The 19,209-nt window shown below is 39.3% G+C and overlaps 3 protein-coding genes across 4 annotated transcripts in view; 1 reads left to right on the top strand and 2 right to left on the bottom strand.

Annotated features, from left to right (window-relative positions):
* Positions 1 to 2,847, top strand: part of zgc:152816 (uncharacterized protein LOC777712 homolog) — a 15,059-nt gene extending 12,212 nt beyond the window's left edge. Inside the window, exons 17-20 of the mRNA XM_026922157.3 lie at positions 668 to 770; positions 949 to 1,075; positions 2,234 to 2,355; positions 2,461 to 2,847. Coding sequence (XP_026777958.3) covers positions 668 to 770; positions 949 to 1,075; positions 2,234 to 2,355; positions 2,461 to 2,517 — 409 coding nt within the window. The 3' untranslated portion in view covers positions 2,518 to 2,847. The remainder of the gene's footprint in view (positions 1 to 667; positions 771 to 948; positions 1,076 to 2,233; positions 2,356 to 2,460) is intronic.
* Positions 2,848 to 3,542: 695 nt separating this feature from the next.
* Positions 3,543 to 13,311, bottom strand: tagln3a (transgelin 3a). Of its 2 annotated transcripts, none has more exons than XM_053230294.1 (5): positions 13,088 to 13,311; positions 12,247 to 12,469; positions 10,813 to 10,987; positions 7,980 to 8,082; positions 3,543 to 7,682 (listed from the first exon to the last, which is right to left on the bottom strand). In XM_053230294.1, exons 2-5 carry the CDS (start codon positions 12,424 to 12,426, stop codon positions 7,499 to 7,501), a joined length of 642 nt encoding a protein of 213 aa, XP_053086269.1. In that variant the 5' UTR covers positions 12,427 to 12,469; positions 13,088 to 13,311; the 3' UTR covers positions 3,543 to 7,498. The 2 variants fall into 2 exon arrangements, with proteins under 2 accessions (XP_053086269.1, XP_026778343.1); XM_026922542.3 differs by having other exon boundaries at positions 12,247 to 12,472; positions 13,088 to 13,310.
* Positions 13,312 to 14,041: 730 nt separating this feature from the next.
* On the bottom strand, positions 14,042 to 18,791 carry LOC113531560 (uncharacterized protein C3orf85). The gene is made up of 5 exons (XM_026922365.3): positions 18,114 to 18,791; positions 17,612 to 17,658; positions 17,191 to 17,315; positions 16,013 to 16,098; positions 14,042 to 14,454 (listed from the first exon to the last, which is right to left on the bottom strand). Exons 2-5 carry the CDS (start codon positions 17,646 to 17,648, stop codon positions 14,376 to 14,378), a joined length of 327 nt encoding a protein of 108 aa, XP_026778166.1. The 5' UTR covers positions 17,649 to 17,658; positions 18,114 to 18,791; the 3' UTR covers positions 14,042 to 14,375.
* Between the last annotated feature and the right edge of the window lie 418 nt (positions 18,792 to 19,209).

Raw genomic sequence — 19,209 nt, 5'->3', positions numbered from 1 at the left:
CATCACCTGGCTGTATGAGTCCTGATCTTACACCTGTACATCTTTTTATTTTAATTTTTTTAAAATCACGTTTCTGTGTAGTTGAGAGAATAAATAGAAGTGTAAGACTGGGTGTGAGTTGTTTACACTGTCATGTTGTTATTTCCCTAACAAAATGTTGAATCGTTTTAAAATTCAGAAATGAAAATCCTTTTATCTGAATACAAAGAGAACAACATGTGACTGTCTTGTTGTTTTGATCAGCGTACGTTTTTATAAAGAAAATTTATACAAGGTCTCTGATTTATTTCATTAAAAGGAAAAAAAATCTCTCTTAAATGAGGAATGAATCACACTGTGTTGTGCTGTTATAAAAAAACTAATAAACGACAAGGTGGAATGATGATGTGGAGTTGTGTTGTGATGAATGTTACTACTTCGAAGTTGATTATTTTCCTATAACAGCACATTCCAGTGTGATTTATTCATCTAATTCCACAGGCAACGATTTAAATTTTTTTTTTATTAATTAAACAAGGAAACATCATACTTTTTATTCATTTATGGTTACATTTAGTGTTGTGGAACAGAGGGCATGACAATGTGAGCTATCGTGTGTACGTTTCTCCATGACGTGGAAGTTTTCACCTATTTTCTTTCAAAGCCAGTGTGTGTTTTTGTCTCTCAGGACTCCAGCGGATAAGTTTGAGCGCTGGTATGAGCCGAAGCTGGGGAGAAACATAGAGGAGAGGAGAGAGAACGGCCAAACGGCCAAAAACAGCAGTGGGGAGGTAAATTCAAAACCAAGTGCAACGACACTTAGTGATTTTTTTTTTTTTTTCATATGAAATTTCGAATGTGCTGATTTTTGAGGAATGAAGATATTTATATGCTTTAAGGCTTTGGTGTGTAACTAGTAGTGTGTGTGTGTGTGTGTGTGTGTGTGTGTGTGTGTGTGTGTGTGTGTAGGACCGCCACAGTCCCGTTTCCAGCTCTGAAGGTGTGTGTGGAGATCCTGCAGGCGAGGGTGAAGATTCAGAGGAAGAGGAGAAAGACCAGACCCCCCTCGGACCCTACCAACCCGACAACCCCGTGGGTAAGAAAGACACATTTGATCTTGATGGAGGCAAGTGGGGGATTTGTGTTCATTCAGCTACAAGAGCATTAGTGAGGTCAGGCGCTGATGTTGGGATGTCGAGGAGGTCTGGGGTTCAGTCGGTGTTCCAGTTCATCCCAAAGGTGTTCAGTGGGGTTGAGGTCAGGGCTCTGTGCAGGACACTCGAGTTCTTCCACTCCAACCTTCACACACCATGTCTTCATGGAGCTCGCTTTGTGCACAGGGGCATTGTCATGCTGGAACAGGTTTCAGCCTCTGAGTTCCAGTGAAGGGAAACTGTAATGCTACAGCAAAAAGAGACGTTCTATACAATTGTGTGCTTCTAATTTTGGGGAAGAAGCACATATGGGTGTGATGGTCAGGGGTGCACATACTTTTGGCCATATAGTGTATTTATCACAGAACAGGAAGGATGATTAAAGTTGAGGTAACATCCACTACTTATTAGAAATCATATGTATGTTTTAAAATGGGCTTTACAGATTTTAACAGAGAACACCTCCAGCTATAGACCGGTCACAACGCCATGATAAAACATTTAGAGGAAAAAACTGTAATAACCTTAAAAAGCTGACATTTACAGTACTAATTTAGGACTGAGGAATTAACAGAAAAATAATGAATCACAATTTTTCTGATTATTTTCTATAAACGAAGCATGATAATGCAGTTACTCTAGTGCTGCTGTTTATTTAAAGTTTAAATTTGTGCTATATTTGTGCGACACGGACAGAAATACAACCAACTGGGTTTATGTTAGTCTCAGTATAACAAACTACTAGTGACTAACGCTAACGTAGGCTGAGCTGGTTAAAACACATTCGCTGTGAATTCTCACGTGCTACAAAATGCAATTTTTATAGGGTTTGCGTCTTTCATACTGGAATTTTTTGAATCCCGTATTAAATTCCCGTCACACAAGGATGCGTCTTCTTTCCGTTTATGCTGCTCATAAAATGTGCCATCAATCATCTGATTTCATTTGTGGCTTTTTCATTTCTTCAAATTAATACATCTCCAGACATTTTTGCTCTGATCATTGACTTCAGGCTTGTTCTTCCCAGAATTCATTTCTCATCACGGTAGATTGCAGTGTCACACTACATCCCTAATCACAGCTACATTCTTGTGTCTCAGGTATCAGCTACGTCGTCCCCAAGAGCGGCTTCTTCTGCAAGCTCTGTAACGTTTTTTACACGGATGAGAAAAAGGCCAAATCGGAGCACTGCAGCAGCCTGGAACATTACAACATGCTGAAGGTGAGTAACTCCTCGTCATCACACCACCACCACCCTGCGTGACGCTGTTGCACCTAGCCTAGCCTAGGCTTGACCCTTGACCTTTTTTTAAAATCTGATTTGCAGAAGAAGCGTGGAGAGGTGGTGGAAGAGGAACAGACAGATGGACAGACAGAAGGATGAACGAATGACCTGTGGAGATCAGACAGCTAATTTCACTGCAGTCCATGATTTTTTTTTTTTTTTTTTTGGTAAAACAAAAACAAACAAAAAAAAAAGGAAAACATTCCAGCCTCCGTGTTTCCGTCTGTTTTGTTACATATACTTCGTTTTGTTTTATTTGACAAACTACATCAGAGAGAGAGAGAGAGAGAAATGCTCATCAGATAATACAAAAAAAAAAAAAATCATTACAAACCTTCTAAATTGTTTCAGGTGGTGTGTGTGAGCAGAATAGGGGTTTACAGTCATCGTAGCTTCTTATCAAATAAACAAAAATCTGTTTGAAAAAAAGCTTGTTTTTTTTTTTTCCTCTTATTCACTCACTCTTGGAGTGTGTTGTCCTATACATTTATCTCCAAAACTAAATATATTCACATCAAGATCGTTGCCTGATATTCAATTGTTAAAGACATCACTTAATTTATATTTACCAAAATTATTTATAGTTAAACACTACAAAATCTGTAATTTTCCATGTGTTCGGAACTGTAGAGGCGTGTCTCTTCTCAGAATGATTGACAGTGCGGTTTCCCCAGCAACGCACAAAAATAATAATAATAATAATAAAAATAAATAAATAACCAAGCTAGTAAAATCGCGTAGGAATGACGTAGCATTCTGCACCGCGTTTGTTTTTGCACTAGTTGTGAGTGAACAACGTCACAGAGAACGTACTGTAGTGATGTCGTTTGTAACGAGTCGGCCCTTTGAGTAATTTTATTTCATTAATTAGTAGCTAGAGTAAGATGTCATTAAACAATTCCAGACATAGCTACGCAAATAAGAACACTCACAGGTCATAATGTCGTAAAAATTGTTTGTGAACCAGTAGACTCGACTCTTATTGGCGAGCTGAGTCAAACGATCTGACTCACTAAGAAGAGGCTGGTTGTGGTATTATATTTCTAGGGTCACGGCGATCACAACGAGTTGCATAGCGCCACCTTGAGGACACACAGGGAGCTGCATGAAAAACAGTACATCGGTAGGAATTAGAACGAATTTATTGACATTTCACAAAGCATTTAAACCTGTACAGTGATAGGAAGCAACGATAAGTTTTTTCTAATTACTGACACATGATGCAACCATATTTATATTTTTTAGTGTTTATAGATCTAATACTGTCTATCAGATGATGTTGGTCTGAAACAGTATCACTTCAGATTTTATATAATTTTCAGATCCAGTGACTGCTGTATTTTTTTTGTTTGTTTGTTTGTTTGTTTGTTTGTTTTATGCAAAGTTGTTATTTTTACCTTAAGCCTGTCAGTAGTTGTACTCACGCAGACACACATGCCTTTTAAACAGTTTTTACAACACAAACAAAGTTGTTACAGCATGGAAAATCAGCACATACCTACTCCAACAATATTAAACGCTGTTTTTTTTAATACTGTAAAACCGCACAATCATTTTAACTATTTCATCACCTTTCCTTACATTTAAAGACTGTGTAAAAAAAAAAAAAGTGTAAAAAGACATAAATACATGGTTCAGCATGTGAGAAAAATTAAATATTTTCATCTGACTGTAAGGAAACTATTAGGGGGAGAAAATAAAAATCAAGAGCAAATGTACATATGAACAACACTGATGCTATATATATATATATATATATATATATATAAAATAAATATTGCTTGGCAAAGACAATTACAGTTACATAACATTTTCTATTTTCTCTCAGTTATTCATTTTAAACACATGCACATAATGTATCCGTGTTGTGCTTAAAATGAATTTCCTACAAATCACGATCATAAAATTTGTATTTATAAGTTCATGTATGTAGATTGTAGATTATGACTGCAGCTGCGATTAAGCGTAAATAACCAACTCGGGTTTACATGACGGAACGTGCCTGCACACGATCCGTTACTCGCTCAGTTCCCTACATTGCGCTACGTAGTGCTCTTGAGTTACTAGCGTAGGGAACAGTGAGGGAGACATCATTCCAAGCTCACTACCTCAGACACACATCCATCACTGTGACATCATAACAATCTGTTGTGGAATGTTGGAAAGGTCCCGGATATCTAACAGGTTCCGGTTTCTAAGAACGGAACCACAACGATTAAAGGCTGATGATTATAACGTAAAATACGGCAGCGTAGCGGCTCTGTCTCAAATCACACACTCTTCACTATAACATTATTTAGTACTCTGAAAACAGGGTTCATCGAGCGTTCTTTGGACTGGTTTTGCTTTCTAATGGGGCTTTTACTTGGAGGCTTTTCAAATAGTTGTGTGCTTCTTTGATAGAACCTTTAAGGATTTCTATTTAAAGACAAAATGAAGAACCCTTAAGAACTGATTTATGTTTGTAGTGCAGTAACGCCTCGAATCAAACAGTCTCAATCGAACTTGTTAATTAATTTTAAATGTTCTCTAGGGTTCTAGCACATCATCCACGTATTAATTGTGTGCACTAAACTGTTAAAGGATAGTTAAGGGTTCCTAGCTTCCTAAACAGGTTTTATTTGTAACTCTTTCATATAGTGAAAAATACTCGGTTGTAGGGTTCTCCATAAAGGATTACCTCAGAGAAACGCAAAGAAATCTTAAGGGTTCTAGATTTAACTTCTTTGTTCTAGCTAGCAGTAGAAACCTGTCATAACTTTAGTTAGCTAGCTAGCAAGAACATCCCGCATTAATGTTAGCTAGCTAGCAGTAGAAACCTGAGGTAACATTAGCTAGCTAGCTAGCATGAAAATCCCACATTAATGTTAGCTAGCTAGCAGTAGAACCCTGTGGTAACTTTAGTTAGCTAGCTAGCATGAAAATCCTGCATTAATGTTAGCTAAGTAGCAGGAGAATCCTGTGGTAACTTTAGCTAGCTAGTAGCAAGATCCTGTGGTAACTTTAGCTAGTTTGTAATACATTTGAGACACAGCATGACATCATGACATTCTTCCATTTGGAATTAGACCCAAAAATGTGAATCTTCAACAAAAAAAAATAAACGTATGACAGTGCAATCCTGTCTGAAAAAATTAATTTAAAGATGGCTCCAAAGTGCAACAGCTTCATATGGCTTCTATTAAGGAATTAAGGAAAACACTATGGCTTTTTAAGACATTGAAGCCACAATTTAAACACGATGTGGTCACGTTATTGTGTAGTGCCATGTAGAAATAAGAATAAAATATCACGAATCCACACATTATTAATACTATCAGGGAATGATGAAGTTCTAGCCTTAAGTATCCTATATCAAGGCCACATACTGAAGATTTTATACCCAGTTTCTTCTAAACATTTTGAGCAGGAAACAAAATGATCTGGAAAAAATCCAGCATCCAGCAGTAACATTTGTTGGTAACTTTAACTAGCTAGCAGTAACCTGTAGTAAATTAAGCAAAATAGCTCTAGCTGTCTTGCAATGAGCATCAGCCAACTAGCAATAACTCTGTGATAACTTTAGCTAGCAACTTCCTGTGGTACCTTTAGACTGCTAATAATAACTACTTGTGGTTAATTTAGCTAGCTAGCTAGCACTAAATATTTGTGGTAAGTTTGGCTAGCAATGTCCTGTGGTACCTTTAGACAGCTAATAATAACTACTTGTGGTAAGATTAGCTTGTTGGCAATAAACTCCTACTGGTACGTTACCAAATTAGCAATAAGCCTGTGGTAACTTTAGCTAGCATGTTGTATCCTTTCATGCCCACTTTACATGCTGTCAATAACCTCTTGGTAACTTTAGCTAGTGTGTAGTAACCTCTTGTGGTAAATTTAGCTAGGTAGCAACATAATCCTGTGGTGACTTTTGCTATCTAGCAAAACCGTACTTTGCTAACTTTAGCTCCTTAACCACAAACTCCTGAGATACTTTTAAGTTTTCTGGAGGCTTCTAGCACTAAAGGTGTTTGTGCCATGCTTCTCAAATTTGTACAGGAATGTTTTTAACAGGTTTGTTCTTATAACCTAACTTGGCACCTTGTTGTTAGCATGAAACTGTTTGGTGTTTATCTGAGAACTGATCGAGAAATTAGCTCTTCATGTTGCGCTAATTCCAGATCAGTACTCTTACGGTGTGGTATTTATTCCATGAATACTACAGTACACATGGCTAGGCTAACGGCTTCCTTTATAGCTTGTGAGCTAACGTGAGTTTGATTTGTCGTTATTTGTCCACAGGTTTCTCATTCCCCTGAGCTGTAGTAAAAAAAAAAAAACGGTCTTGATTTTTATCGAGGAGGCCATGTCGGGGCCAGACGCTCTATTAGACGTATATTTATTTTATTTTATTTTATTTTTCTCTCCCATGTATTCATCCCTGTTTTGTGTTAAATTTGTTTTGTTTTTGATGTGTCCATGTGCACATGCACACGTGCAGTTTTTTTAAAAAATCTTTTCTGTCCTTTAAATTTTTAAAATTTTTATTTTTTCATTTTTTTCTTTTATTATATATTGCTAACAAAATCCTTATTGTTCTCTGAAGAGGAGAAGAAGAAGAAGGGCAATCTTTCGCTTCACTGAATGGGGAAAAAAATAATGCAAAGAGAGCAGGTCACTGACTAGCACGTGAACAGATTTAGCCAATTAGCAAGCTACTTAGCAACTCCATGTTAAACACGTGGTAACTAAAGAACTGCTTAATATTGCTGTTTACTAAAATCCAGTGGTTTATTTCCTGTCAGTGTTGAACAGACGAGCTAGCTCGCGGCTTTTTCTAGCCTCGTGGTTAACTGAAAGCATGTGTTAGCGACAACGCGTTAGAATTTTGTACTTCACAATATAATTTTAAACATCGAGTTATTTCTGATTGTTTCATTGCTGAAGGAGCACAAGGTGTGAATTATTATAAGTTATAAGTGAGAAAATGAATATTCAGAGAGTATGGACAGAAATCTGTGAGGAAAAATGTAACATAATTAAAAAGGAAGAGCTCTGGATCTGATTTGGGGTTCTGGGTTGTACCATGGAGAGTGGAGTTTTAGGGGGAGCTTTGTTCTCCGTTGCGGCGTGGCGAGTCGTAGCGCATTATCTGTCGCGGCGTGCCATAGCCCGTCATACCCGCCTGAGACGCACCGCGGTTACTGCCCATCTGCAGGCTGATCAGAGTGCGACCCTGACGCAGCTGCTCCTCCGAGAACTCCCTCCTGTGGCCTTTAGCTTTCCTACACACACACACACACACACACACACACACACACAGATAAGTTGGTACAAAAGCAACAAATAAACATTTCATTGTATCAGTTGCCTTGTGTCTTACATCGTACCCTACTCCCTATTCCCTATAAACAGCAGTATTGCATTATGGGTATTCTGAATTCTCCATGTTGTATCATTTGGACATTAAAATCTAGCACTGCATTGTGGGATTGCACGAGTGCACTTAATATGTTTTCAGACATAACTACACTAGTCAACATGAAAGGAGGTCTATGGCAGCACTGCATTATGGGTAACACCTGCGGAACCAGTCCTTGTTGCCATGGTAATGACCATCGTCTTTGGTGAGAGCTTCACTTCCCAGAGCCATGAGTGTCCTCTGGACAGCAGCCATGTCCTTCCCTGTGACACACACACATCACACACATCACACACATCACAGATGATTATACACACTGCATTTCACACACACACACACACACACACACACACACGCAGAGGCTGTGTGTGAGAACAAAGCTTCTGATTGACGGCCTGTGTGTGGTCACTACATACACAGTTGGAACTTCTGCTGATTTAAACCACTTCAGCTTTAAGATTAGAATAAAACTAAAATTTAAATCTGAGTTTAATGTAACTGAGCAACTCCAGAATAAACTCCAGAATTTTTGGCACCTTTCATTAAAATCACCTAAACTGAATCGACACACTTAGAAAATTCTGAACTTTAAGGGTTCTTGATTGCTCCGGATCCCTCAGGACCGTGATCAGGATAAAGTGCTTACTGAAGATGAATGAATGACTCTTGAATCTTAAGTGGAGGTTGTTGGTTAAAGCCTCAGCCATGGTACTCTGGATATGAGTACTGTGTATAAAATAATTTTTATTCCTAATGAACCAAAGACCTAAAAATACATGCCTTCTTATGTTTGTATTTGGACTATTCCAACACAAAAACCATATAAGTTCCAGACAGCACGCAGACACAGCGCACCAACTGGTGTGTGTGGGTTAGTGGTGCTCTCGTAGCTACACTTATGGTGTCCTGTTACTGAGAGAAACTCCCAGGAAAGTCCTTGACCACTCAGAGCTGAAGGGAAAAACCCATCTCGTCTTCCACTAAACATTTCATCTTCTTCTCTCTGTTGAGCCATTTATTAAGCCAAAGGTCCAATAAGCCATACTAGCCCATGTACCACAGTGGTGTAGTGGCTAGCATCATGCTCTCAGGTGTGTGACATCCCTGGTTCAAGTCTGCATTTTTGCTTTAACTGTGGGTCAGGTGTAAGTATACAAGAGTGAAATGTTCTATGAAACAAATGTCAGCTATGTGATCCTGTGGCTCATGCGGATGAGCTTCCCCTCAGGGTGGTGAGGTTGCTGGTTCAAACCCCAGCCAGGATTCTAGGATATGAGCATAGAAGGACCAGGAATTGGTGGCAGGAGGTGTGACCTGAGGTGGGGGGTAATATCCGGGCAGCTGCCCCCCCAGGGTCACGGCAGAAGAGCAGAGGGGGTTATGCAGGTTGGAGAGAGAGTGTCGACTTAGTTTTGCATATAGAGGGAATGCTGTAAAAACTATCACCCACACTTTTTATGGAGACTTCAAGACCCCTTTTCCACTACGCACCCCACCATCCAGCACACAGGGATGAGCGAGATTCAAACCTGCAACCTTCAAGTTCAGAGGCAAGGATTTTACCCCAATGCCATCCAATCCCACACAGAACCCTAGATGTTGCAGGGCCTTTGTCTTTTAAAATGGCAACCACAAACCAAAAAAAAGAAAAATACATGTATTTAAAACTACTCAGTAAAAGGATGAGGCAGAAGATATGGGATTGAGATACATTACACTAAAGGAGAAAAGAAAATGGAGGATGTTAATTAAATGAGAGACAAAATGTCCTTTCACAGAAGCAGAATAAAGACCAAAAATGAAGGTAAAACACAAAAAACCAGCTCCTTTTTTTCTCATAAAACAGGTTGATAGCAGTATCAGTGTGTGTTTTTGGATTTAAAATGTATGGGACGTATGTTTGACATCTCTAATCTAGAACCTGTCAGGAGTTTAACATTTAGCTTCTTGGCACATGGTACATTTAGGTTCTTTAAGGGTTCTTTAAGGGTTCTTTAAGGGTTCTTTAAGGGTTCTTTAAGGGTTCTTAGCTTCCAGAAGGAGTTCTACTTTCTGATAGGAAACACAGTTGTAGGGTTCTACACAGAATCTTTCCAGGTTCCCCCGGAGGAGCTTCTCCTAAACGTTATGAGCGTATAAAATGAACAACACATCCATGATATTTTGAGCGCAAACATACAGGGAAACTGTATAGTTTGATTGAAACAAACTACAGCTTGATGTGGATGTATATTTAGAGTCATTATCTTGATGAAAGATCCTCCTATTGGCTAATCATTAACCTCCTGGCAGAGGCAGACAAGTTTTGAGTAAAAATAATCCTGACTCTGCAAAATCCCCCTTTTCACACCAAATATGTTGGCCATAAAAGTTCGACTTTGGTCTCACGATTGCAATCATTTTAATAGACACACTGGTAATGAATAAATCCAATCATTTTTTTCAACAAAGAATATAACAAATACATTTTTATGAGAGGAGAAAAACAATGCTGCGATTTGACTTTGACGGAGGTCCAGTGTTTTTTTACGCTACACGTATATATATTCTATAAAGAGTAATTAATTTCACTGTCCATCCATCAAATTAAACCACTGACAGAAAACAAATTCTCCTGATGTACTGTAACCTGAAACGCCTGCCTCGTACGACCTCGCAGTGTTTCAGCCGAGTCAGCCCCAGGTGCTGCAGGTTCCTACTTCGTGATCTAGCTAGGAAAACTGAGTTGTTTGGAAACCATTTGCCTGTTATAAGAGCGGAACAGTTTGAAGATTATCACAAACATCCCAATTTTCATTGTTTTCTGCTTCCAGCTTCACGACTGAAAAAAAAAGAACTACTCTAAATGTCATGTAACTGCTAGAATACAATCAGCAAAGACACCTGTGGTCAGAGTGAGAGTGAGAGAGAGAGAGAGAGAGAGAGAGAGAGAGAGAGAGAGAGAGAGAGAGAGAGAGAGAGAGTGTGTGTGTGTGTGTGTGTGTGTGTGATACCTTCCCACAGGTCAACAGTCTGGAAAATGTCTCCTCTGGTAACGCCGTAATCTTCTGCCGCCTGCAGGAACTGAGAGATTTTCTCCATCTGCTTGAAGGCCATCTTGGTTTCAGGAATCTTCTTTATGGGCCGCATGTCGCTCGGGTAGAGACTGTTAATGAGTCGGCACAGAATCTGCAGAGACGGAGAGAACGACATTTGTGAAATAAATCAGCATTTACAATAAAAATGGCTCCGTCTCGAATCACTAAGTCACCTTCTGCTCATTATACAGCTAAGACCTGTGCTACTGTCTCATCCTGCTCCACCCTGAAGACTCGGCTGAAATACAGCTGAAATCTGAATCAGAACCAGAATTAGCTTTATTTGCCAAGTGTGTGTGCAGACACACAAGGAATTTGTTGTGTCTTTTTTTTTTTTTGACACGGTCATGCATAGGAGTGTGTGTGTATGTGTGTGTTTACATCAAAGTTCTGGAACCATATGAGGAACTAAAGAGTTGAACCCATCCTGAAGAAGAACTCAGTACGAGTTCCTGTTCAGTGTTTGTACAATACTGCAGGAACTGTGACCGTTACAGAGAAGAAGAGCGGTGACGCAAACTGTGCGATGAGGTGTGGCAAAAGTAACACAACACAGCAATACAACGTCTCTCTTTGTGTTTGCCTTTAATAATTATTTTCTCCTGATTATTAAATTCTGTTTTGCTGTAAATTCTGTCTGATTTGTTCATAAGCACGTGCACATATGCATAATGTTTTCTTTTTTCTCTCCTCTTTATTATTTTTCTTAATTTAAATTTTCTTGTTTTTCTTTTTTTCAATTGTCTACCATTTCTTTCTTTCATTCTCTCTCTCTCTCTCTCTCTCTCTCTCTCAGATGTGCCTTTAATAGTCAGAAAAAAAAGAAACTATACAGTATATTGCCCACAAAGTCCATATTGTCCTCAGAAGAATGGGATCATGGCAGGTTATCAAAAGCATGGAGACTGAAACTGTGCTGTTATAATAATAATAATAATAATAATAATAAATGTAAGAATAATGTGTGTTAATGTAGATTTATATGCAATCAGCATACCACTAGAGGTGTATATACACACACACACACACACACACACACGCACACACACTGACTCATCACTTGTGTGAAAGCTTGTGTGCTGTCTCTAATATAGAACACACTTCAGTAATTGAACTGATTAACTAATTAAACAGGTTATTAAATTGGGTTGGTGTCGCTCCTGATTGTCCAGTCAGAAGTGTTCCTGATCTGGAAGCTTCTAGAACAGAATTAAAAAAGGTTCCTGGAACTAAACTCAGCTCTAAGAAGGTTCCTGCCTTGACTCACTATGACTACACATTTAAAATGTCGGACACACACACACACACACACACACACACACATGGCTGCTGGAGGTTCCTCTCCCTCACCGTGCCGTCCATGAGCCAGGTTTGGAAGTTCTGTTTGCCAGGTTGCGGGCGCTGCAGGTCATCTCCACACTGAGCCACGATCCAGTCCACGAGTCGAGCCTCCAGCTCCACGTCGTATTTCTGCTCGATCTTCTCCTGCACCTCACGGCTCAGGCCGTAACTCGGCCCTCGGTTCGCCATCAGCTCTGAGGATCACTGATCTGCTCTACGGACACAAGGAGGACTGCTGGAGGGGTAATAAACAGGAACACAAACATGCAGCCATGAAATAATGCCATGTCAGCACACACACACACACACACACACACACAATTAAAAAGGCAGGCAGACTGCACGTTTTAAGGCATCTTCAGCTCTCTTCTGCTCTCTCTCTCTCTCACTCTCACTCACTGTGTGTGTGTGTGTGTGTGTGTGTGTGTGTGTGTGTCGTTTCTCCTTCCTATCCACTGTTGATGTTGCACCGTTTCACTCTTCATAATTAGAAGTGATGCTCTGCATGGCGTCCAGCGCGCGCGCCTCCACACCGCATAACAGCTTTGATCTTTAATGAACAAAGGCGCGAGAGCGCAGTGCATCATTTCATGCTAATTAGCAGATAAACACACACACACAAACACACACACACACACACATATACGCTTCGCATGACGCATAAATCCCTCATCACGAAATAAAAACATTAAACACAACAGAGCATCATTTACAGAGATGTAATGCGACGTGTGCGCGCGAGACGTGATTCAGATATCCAACATCAAACATCAAACCGGAAGCAGAATTAGGATGAAAACAGATGAATTATCGGGTTAGATGTGTAAGAGAGCGGGATGTTTGCACTCACCCTGCGGTCCGCTCCGTCTGTTTCACTTGGCACAGGGAGGAGTTAGAGATCTCCATCACGAGTCACTTCACTGAGTCGACTCTTCTGAACAAACGCGTTTTACCAAACCGACACATGCGAGGTGATTCGTTTGATTCACTATTCACATCTGTGTACTAAAATAAATATAATGTAAAATTGTAATTCGTTGTAATTTGGTATTATGCATATAGAGTTATTGTAATCATTCTATAAAATTTGTAGCCTAGTACTAAATCTAATTTTAAATATTTAGTACTTTGTTTTGTGAAAATCTTAAATTTAATAAATTAAATAAAATGTAGAAATAAATATATTGTATAGGCTAAATTTGATCTCAGTATTTGTGTCGTCCCTTTTACGAATCGTTTCATTCGACTCATTTAAACGAGTCTTTCAAAAAAAGAATCGATTCGTTTTGGGAACCGATTCGCCATCACAGAAGGTGATCTGTCCAGCATCCTTTGGTGTCTTAAGCCAGATCTGCCTCCACACACCGGAGGGAGCCAGGGAGGGGCGTGTGGAAAGCCAAATGACTCAAAAAAAAAAAAAAAAACTGTATATACACACAAAAATAACACAAACAGCAAATCTTTTCGCCAAAAGGTAACACTAAGGCACTTTATGCACTATATCTCTCTCAATATGTTTGCTAATAGTAAAAAAAAAAAAAAAACAACACCATGAAATAAAACAGAAACCAAAACTTGGAACAAATAAAATCATCTAATTTTGCTAGCTGAACTGATTAAAAATTCAGATGTGAAACCTGCATTAAGGTCTCTAAACTAACGATGCTTAGTTTCTTGTTTTACTAGTAATACCACCTCAGGACCGCAGACGGCGGTGATTTTAAGAGCGACGTCTCCTCTCTGGCACTTCAACATCCTCCTCAAATTTTATTATCATGCTAATCAAGAGACTTCAGACACTGGGTGCAGGCAGACAATATGAATTTATTATTTTCCTGTTTAAAAATGTTACTCAACCTAAAGGCCAGAGGATCTCAATCCATATTCATCAACACACTCTGTTCCAGCTCCAGACACACCTGCGTCAGGTAACCTGTCTCTCAGGTGTGTGTTATGAGATGAAACAGAATAAAACGATGAACGGACCGAGCTTACATGAGCCACTGATGCAGAAATTTCTGCAGTTCTATGCTAGAAAAGCATCCAACAAAGAGCAGCTCCACCCTCAGGCACTGAATCAGCAGAGTGATCAATCACCGAATCATTCATCACTGTCTGATCAGTCTAATCTGTCTGATCTATCGCTGTCTGCCGGTGATCGCGTCGAGATGTGCTCTTGCATTCCTCAGCATTTCCATGTACATCCTGTAGTTCTCACTGCAGAAGGAGAGGAGAATAAAGAGGACAGAAACACGCGTGGTGTGATAAAACAGCAGAGTGTGTTCAACATCAACGAAAACCTGCTCACAATTAAAAAAAAATCTCTAGTGAAGTGATCTGAAAGCAAAATTGGTGTTTCAGAGCATTTTCCACCTTTCCCTTAGTCTTATCGACAAAAAAAAAAAAGAGAGTTTTAATTTTATTGTTTGTCACTTCTTGTGATCATTAAATTAAGTGCTCTGTAGAATGTCTATGTCCCTCCCCAAGGGGTGTGTCTTGCTCTACAGTAGCAGCTCAGTAGCTGTGTGTTCGTTTTCTTACACACTATTCACTGTTCCATCCATCGCTTGCTTGAAAACATGGTTGGAGTTTATTGATTTGAATCAGTAAGAGTAGAATTTGAGCACGACGGCAGTTTTATGACGTTTCGTAGATCTTTTACCAAAAGATCTTCAATGCTGCTACCTCAGACTGAGCGAGAACGCGATTCTGTCTTTATACACCATCGCCGCTTCTCCATCAGTAAGCGTTATTAAAAGGCTTTTGCTGAACTCTTCTGGAGCTGCTCTTCTTATTTAGCTAACTGTTTACTGCCAGGATAGGTTAGATTGGGCGGGGGGTGTGGCATAGTCGTCACGTGATGTTCTGTTTCAGAAGGAAATATACATACATACATACTGAAATAAATCACAGCTAAGAAGTAATTTCATGGGAAATATTACAGAGTGAAGAGCAGGAGTTGCATGACTACTAATTTTTACTAGTTGACCAATAATTTAAAAAAAAATCTACACATTACTTTACAGCTTTTTTTACGCCATACTGTTAATGAAAATAAATAAAATCAGTGCCATAAATGTACAAAACGATAAATCTGTGTATCATATTGAACAATTCTTAAGCCGCACTCATGTGGACGAGCTGGCAGCTCAGCTACAATCACTGCTTCTGAAACTGAGAATGCAGCACAGTGAGGAAACTCCTTACACCGTAATGATGGACTGGGACATTTTTTCTGCCATGTTCCACCCCGGCTTCAGTGGGGTACAAAAACGAGTCTGGATCATCGTCTTTACGCCAGCATGCAGCGCTGAGTTGACTCTAAACTATCTGGTGGGTTTGGATAGTGATTCGCAACCCGCGGCTCTGAGAGTACTCTTTCACACATAACGCTGGTGATGACAGAATTCACAGATTTTATTTACATTTTATTTAGCATTAAAAGTAACTGTGGGAGGAACTCCTTCAGGAGTGGGTGGGATTACGATAAGAGTCGCTCACACCTCTACACTTCATGCTAAGTGATATCAAAGTGTTAACCTCCATTAAGGACTTTTCCCAGCATAGTCTTGTGCAGGTGACTGTAGAATCATCTTCATGTAGTGTGAAATATTTTCATATTAACAAAGTACCCTTAGCTGCTTTCTTTACTGTCTGCCTCGCTGTTTTTTCCATCATCTGACTAGTCGACATCCTCATAGCAGTGACTAGTTAATGTTTTACTCAACTAGTTTATGTAACCCCTGGTGAAGAGGAACAGAGCAGAGTCACTCACTCAGCCACAGAGCGGTCAAACACCAGGTTTCCCATGTCCATGTAAAACTGAGCGTTTGTCCTCAATGCAGTCCAGTACTCACTAGCCTAGTGTACACATACACACACACACACACACACACACACACACACACACGCACACACACGCACGCACACACACGCACACACACACACACAGATTCAATGATTGTATGATTAAGTTTCAATACGTTCCAATAAGTACCAGCATCAGCCATAATGTCTACAGTTTACAAAATACATATAAATTTTTATCCACATCTCCATCCACTATATCTGTAAAGTGTGTGTGATTACTTACAGAAAAGAATTTTCCTTTACTGAAAAAAATCAACAGAAAACCTGTTTGCACCTAAATCACTCATTATGGAATTCTAAGGGAAGTTGTGGAATTTAATAACATTTATGTGAAAGCTGTAATTTTTGTAAAAAAAAAATGCGTCAAAGTTAAGTTTTTGTAGATACTTGGAGCTGGAGATCTGTGTATCTGCACCTTTCTGAGATGGGACTGCTATTTCAGAGGGATGAGTTTGTAGATGCTCTAACAAAAATGTGTAAAGCAAAGGATCTACTTTTTAGTGAACTGCAAAGAAGAACAGCACTGACAAAAATTTCACTCAAGACTCTCTCATCCTCACACATTTATCATCCCTGTAGTTTGAATTACTGTTTTATGGTCACATAGTGTATTTAAATATTTATTAATGGATCCAACATCTGCCCTTAGGCTTCCACTGTGAGTGAGTTTGGAGTAAACGTGTTTTCTGGTTTTTTTTTTTTTTTCAGTCCAGAGAAATGTGTAGAAATTCTGCTTCATGGTGATCACATATACACCGAACGAAGATGATACGGTGAATAAAGATGATATACTTTAGGGTATTTCTTTAATATTGTAATAAAACAGATTTTTTTATTTTCAGTTCTTTATAAAATGCCACAGTGTTTTAAAATAGCAGTAACATCACTGTGTATACACATCAGATTTAATTATCAATACACCACTTCACTGACATATCACGTGTGAGTTGCGTGTGGATTGTGTGTGAATTCCATGTGGATTGCGCATGGATTGAGTGTGGATCGTGCGTGAGTTGCACGTGGATTGAGTGTGAGTTGCGTGTGGATTGCATGTGAGTTGCGTGTGAGTTGCGTGTTCCTCACCTGCTCCTGCAGTGTGTAGCCCCACACGTTCTGAGAGTGATTGGGGTCCCAGTAGCCGATCTGCCTCTTCTGACGGATAAAGCGCTTCGCCTGATCCGGGTTGATGAACGGCGCCGCAAACACACCTAAACAAACAACAAACATGGCTGCCGTTATCTTCAGAATGAAACAGCACAGTGTTACATCACATCACTAACACTTTTAATTATTTATAATGTCAGATATAAAAAAGAATCTGAAACAAAAGCTCAAATTGTTTATGTAAAAAACAATAATACACAGGGATTAGAAAGGCACTTAGATAGATAGATAGATAGATAGATAGATCTGCATAGGCAGAGACAGAAACTGTGTGTGTGTGTGTGTGTGTGTGTGTGTGTGTGTGTTTATTCTCACGGGTAACAGCTTGTCATAAACTCACCTCCCAGCAGGACCATCATCAACACAAGACGCATCATGGTCTCTCACCTGACGGAAAATAAACAAAATAAATTAAGAAAATATATGAAATTAAAATAAATAAAATAAAACCAATGACATAAATTAAATGTAAAAAAATAAATAAATAAAGTAAATACGTTTCTGTTACAGCTAAATTTCCCCTAATGTCACTAACCAAAAGAATTTCAAATGTTTTTTTTTAAATAAAATTTATTTGTAGTTTTCCCAACACAAGTGTGTTACAGTAAATAAAATGATTTTTCAGCTGTATGATGAACAGAATAATCAGAACAATACAGAGACAGTCAGTAATTATATCTTACACATGAACCTGAAACAGAAAACACACTTCAGTAAGGTGTTATATAAACACACAAACACGAGCAGCACAAAGTCCTGAAATCTTCAATTAACACAGAAATTTAATTAAAACACAATTAGCTTTTAGTTCTGAAGAATTCATTCAGCTGTAAAAAACTCACCTCTCTACTGAAACCTGAGGGGCCAGGTGTGTGTGTGTGTGTGTGTGTGTGTGTGTGTGTGTGTGAGCTGTAGGAGGAGAGATGGTCAGAGGAAACAGCGCTCTCTTTCACCACTGAGGTCACACCAGAGAGCATTAATGCACACACACACACACACACACACACACACACACACACACACACACACACTTGAAAGCAAACATGCAGCAAACAGAAACACACTCACACATTACCTGGAAGGCCAAACACAGGACACTCTGTGTGTTTCTGCAAACACACACACAAACACATACAAATTCACACAAACTCACAAACACACAGAAACACACTAAATCATAGACACAAACACACTTACTACCTCTCTCATACACACACACACACACACACACACACACACACACACACACTAATTCACAAATACACACACAAAATCACACACACAAACACGCACACACAAATTCACACATACACACACTAACTCACACACACACACTAACATGGACACCCACAAACACACTTACTGCCTCTCTCATACACACACTAATTCACAGATACATACACTAAATCACACACACAAAGAAATTCATAGATACACACACTAAAATCACACACTGATACACAGACACACACACTAATACACACTAATTCACAGATACACACACTAAATCACACAAACATATTCACAGATACACACAAACACACACACACACACACTAATTCAGACACACACAAATTCACAGACACACACACACACACACACACACACACAGAGACACGCATGTTAACTCAGACACACACTAAATCACATACACTCTATTATCTTTCACTTTTTTATTAATAAATTCCTCTTTATGTCCAGGGGCTACAGAGACACTGACTGAGAGACACACACACACACACACACACACACACACACACACACACACACACACACGATATACAGTGGAAGAGCAAAACAACTCTGAAAACACAGATGTCTCTGAAACAGACTTGCCAACGTGGAAAATCCGAGCATGCAGAGAGAAAAAATATTTTAACACAAAAACCCGAGCGCACGTCGGTGGGCGGGCCGTCTCCATGGTAACAGCTTTAATGA

Source organism: Pangasianodon hypophthalmus, chromosome 27 (genome assembly GCF_027358585.1).
Source record: "Pangasianodon hypophthalmus isolate fPanHyp1 chromosome 27, fPanHyp1.pri, whole genome shotgun sequence".
NCBI classification, from domain to species: Eukaryota; Metazoa; Chordata; class Actinopteri; order Siluriformes; family Pangasiidae; genus Pangasianodon; species Pangasianodon hypophthalmus.
This window is presented reverse-complemented; position numbering and strand designations above follow the sequence as displayed.

Excerpts from the sequence above, each read along its gene's own strand:
- tagln3a (XM_053230294.1), bottom strand. The coding sequence starts at position 12,426 with ATGGCGAACCGAGGGCCGAGTTACGGCCTGAGCCGTGAGGTGCAGGAG. Across the intron at positions 10,988-12,246 it reads CCTGGCTCATGGACGGCACG|ATTCTGTGCCGACTCATTAA; the intron begins GTGAGGGAGAGG and ends CCGTCTCTGCAG. Across the intron at positions 8,083-10,812 it reads GACTGTTGACCTGTGGGAAG|GGAAGGACATGGCTGCTGTC; the intron begins GTATCACACACA and ends TGTGTGTCACAG.
- LOC113531560 (XM_026922365.3), bottom strand. The coding sequence starts at position 17,648 with ATGATGCGTCTTGTGTTGATGATGGTCCTGCTGGGAG. Across the intron at positions 16,099-17,190 it reads GCTACACACTGCAGGAGCAG|GCTAGTGAGTACTGGACTGC; the intron begins GTGAGGAACACG and ends TGTGTACACTAG. Across the intron at positions 14,455-16,012 it reads TTTGACCGCTCTGTGGCTGA|TGAGAACTACAGGATGTACA; the intron begins GTGAGTGACTCT and ends CTCCTTCTGCAG.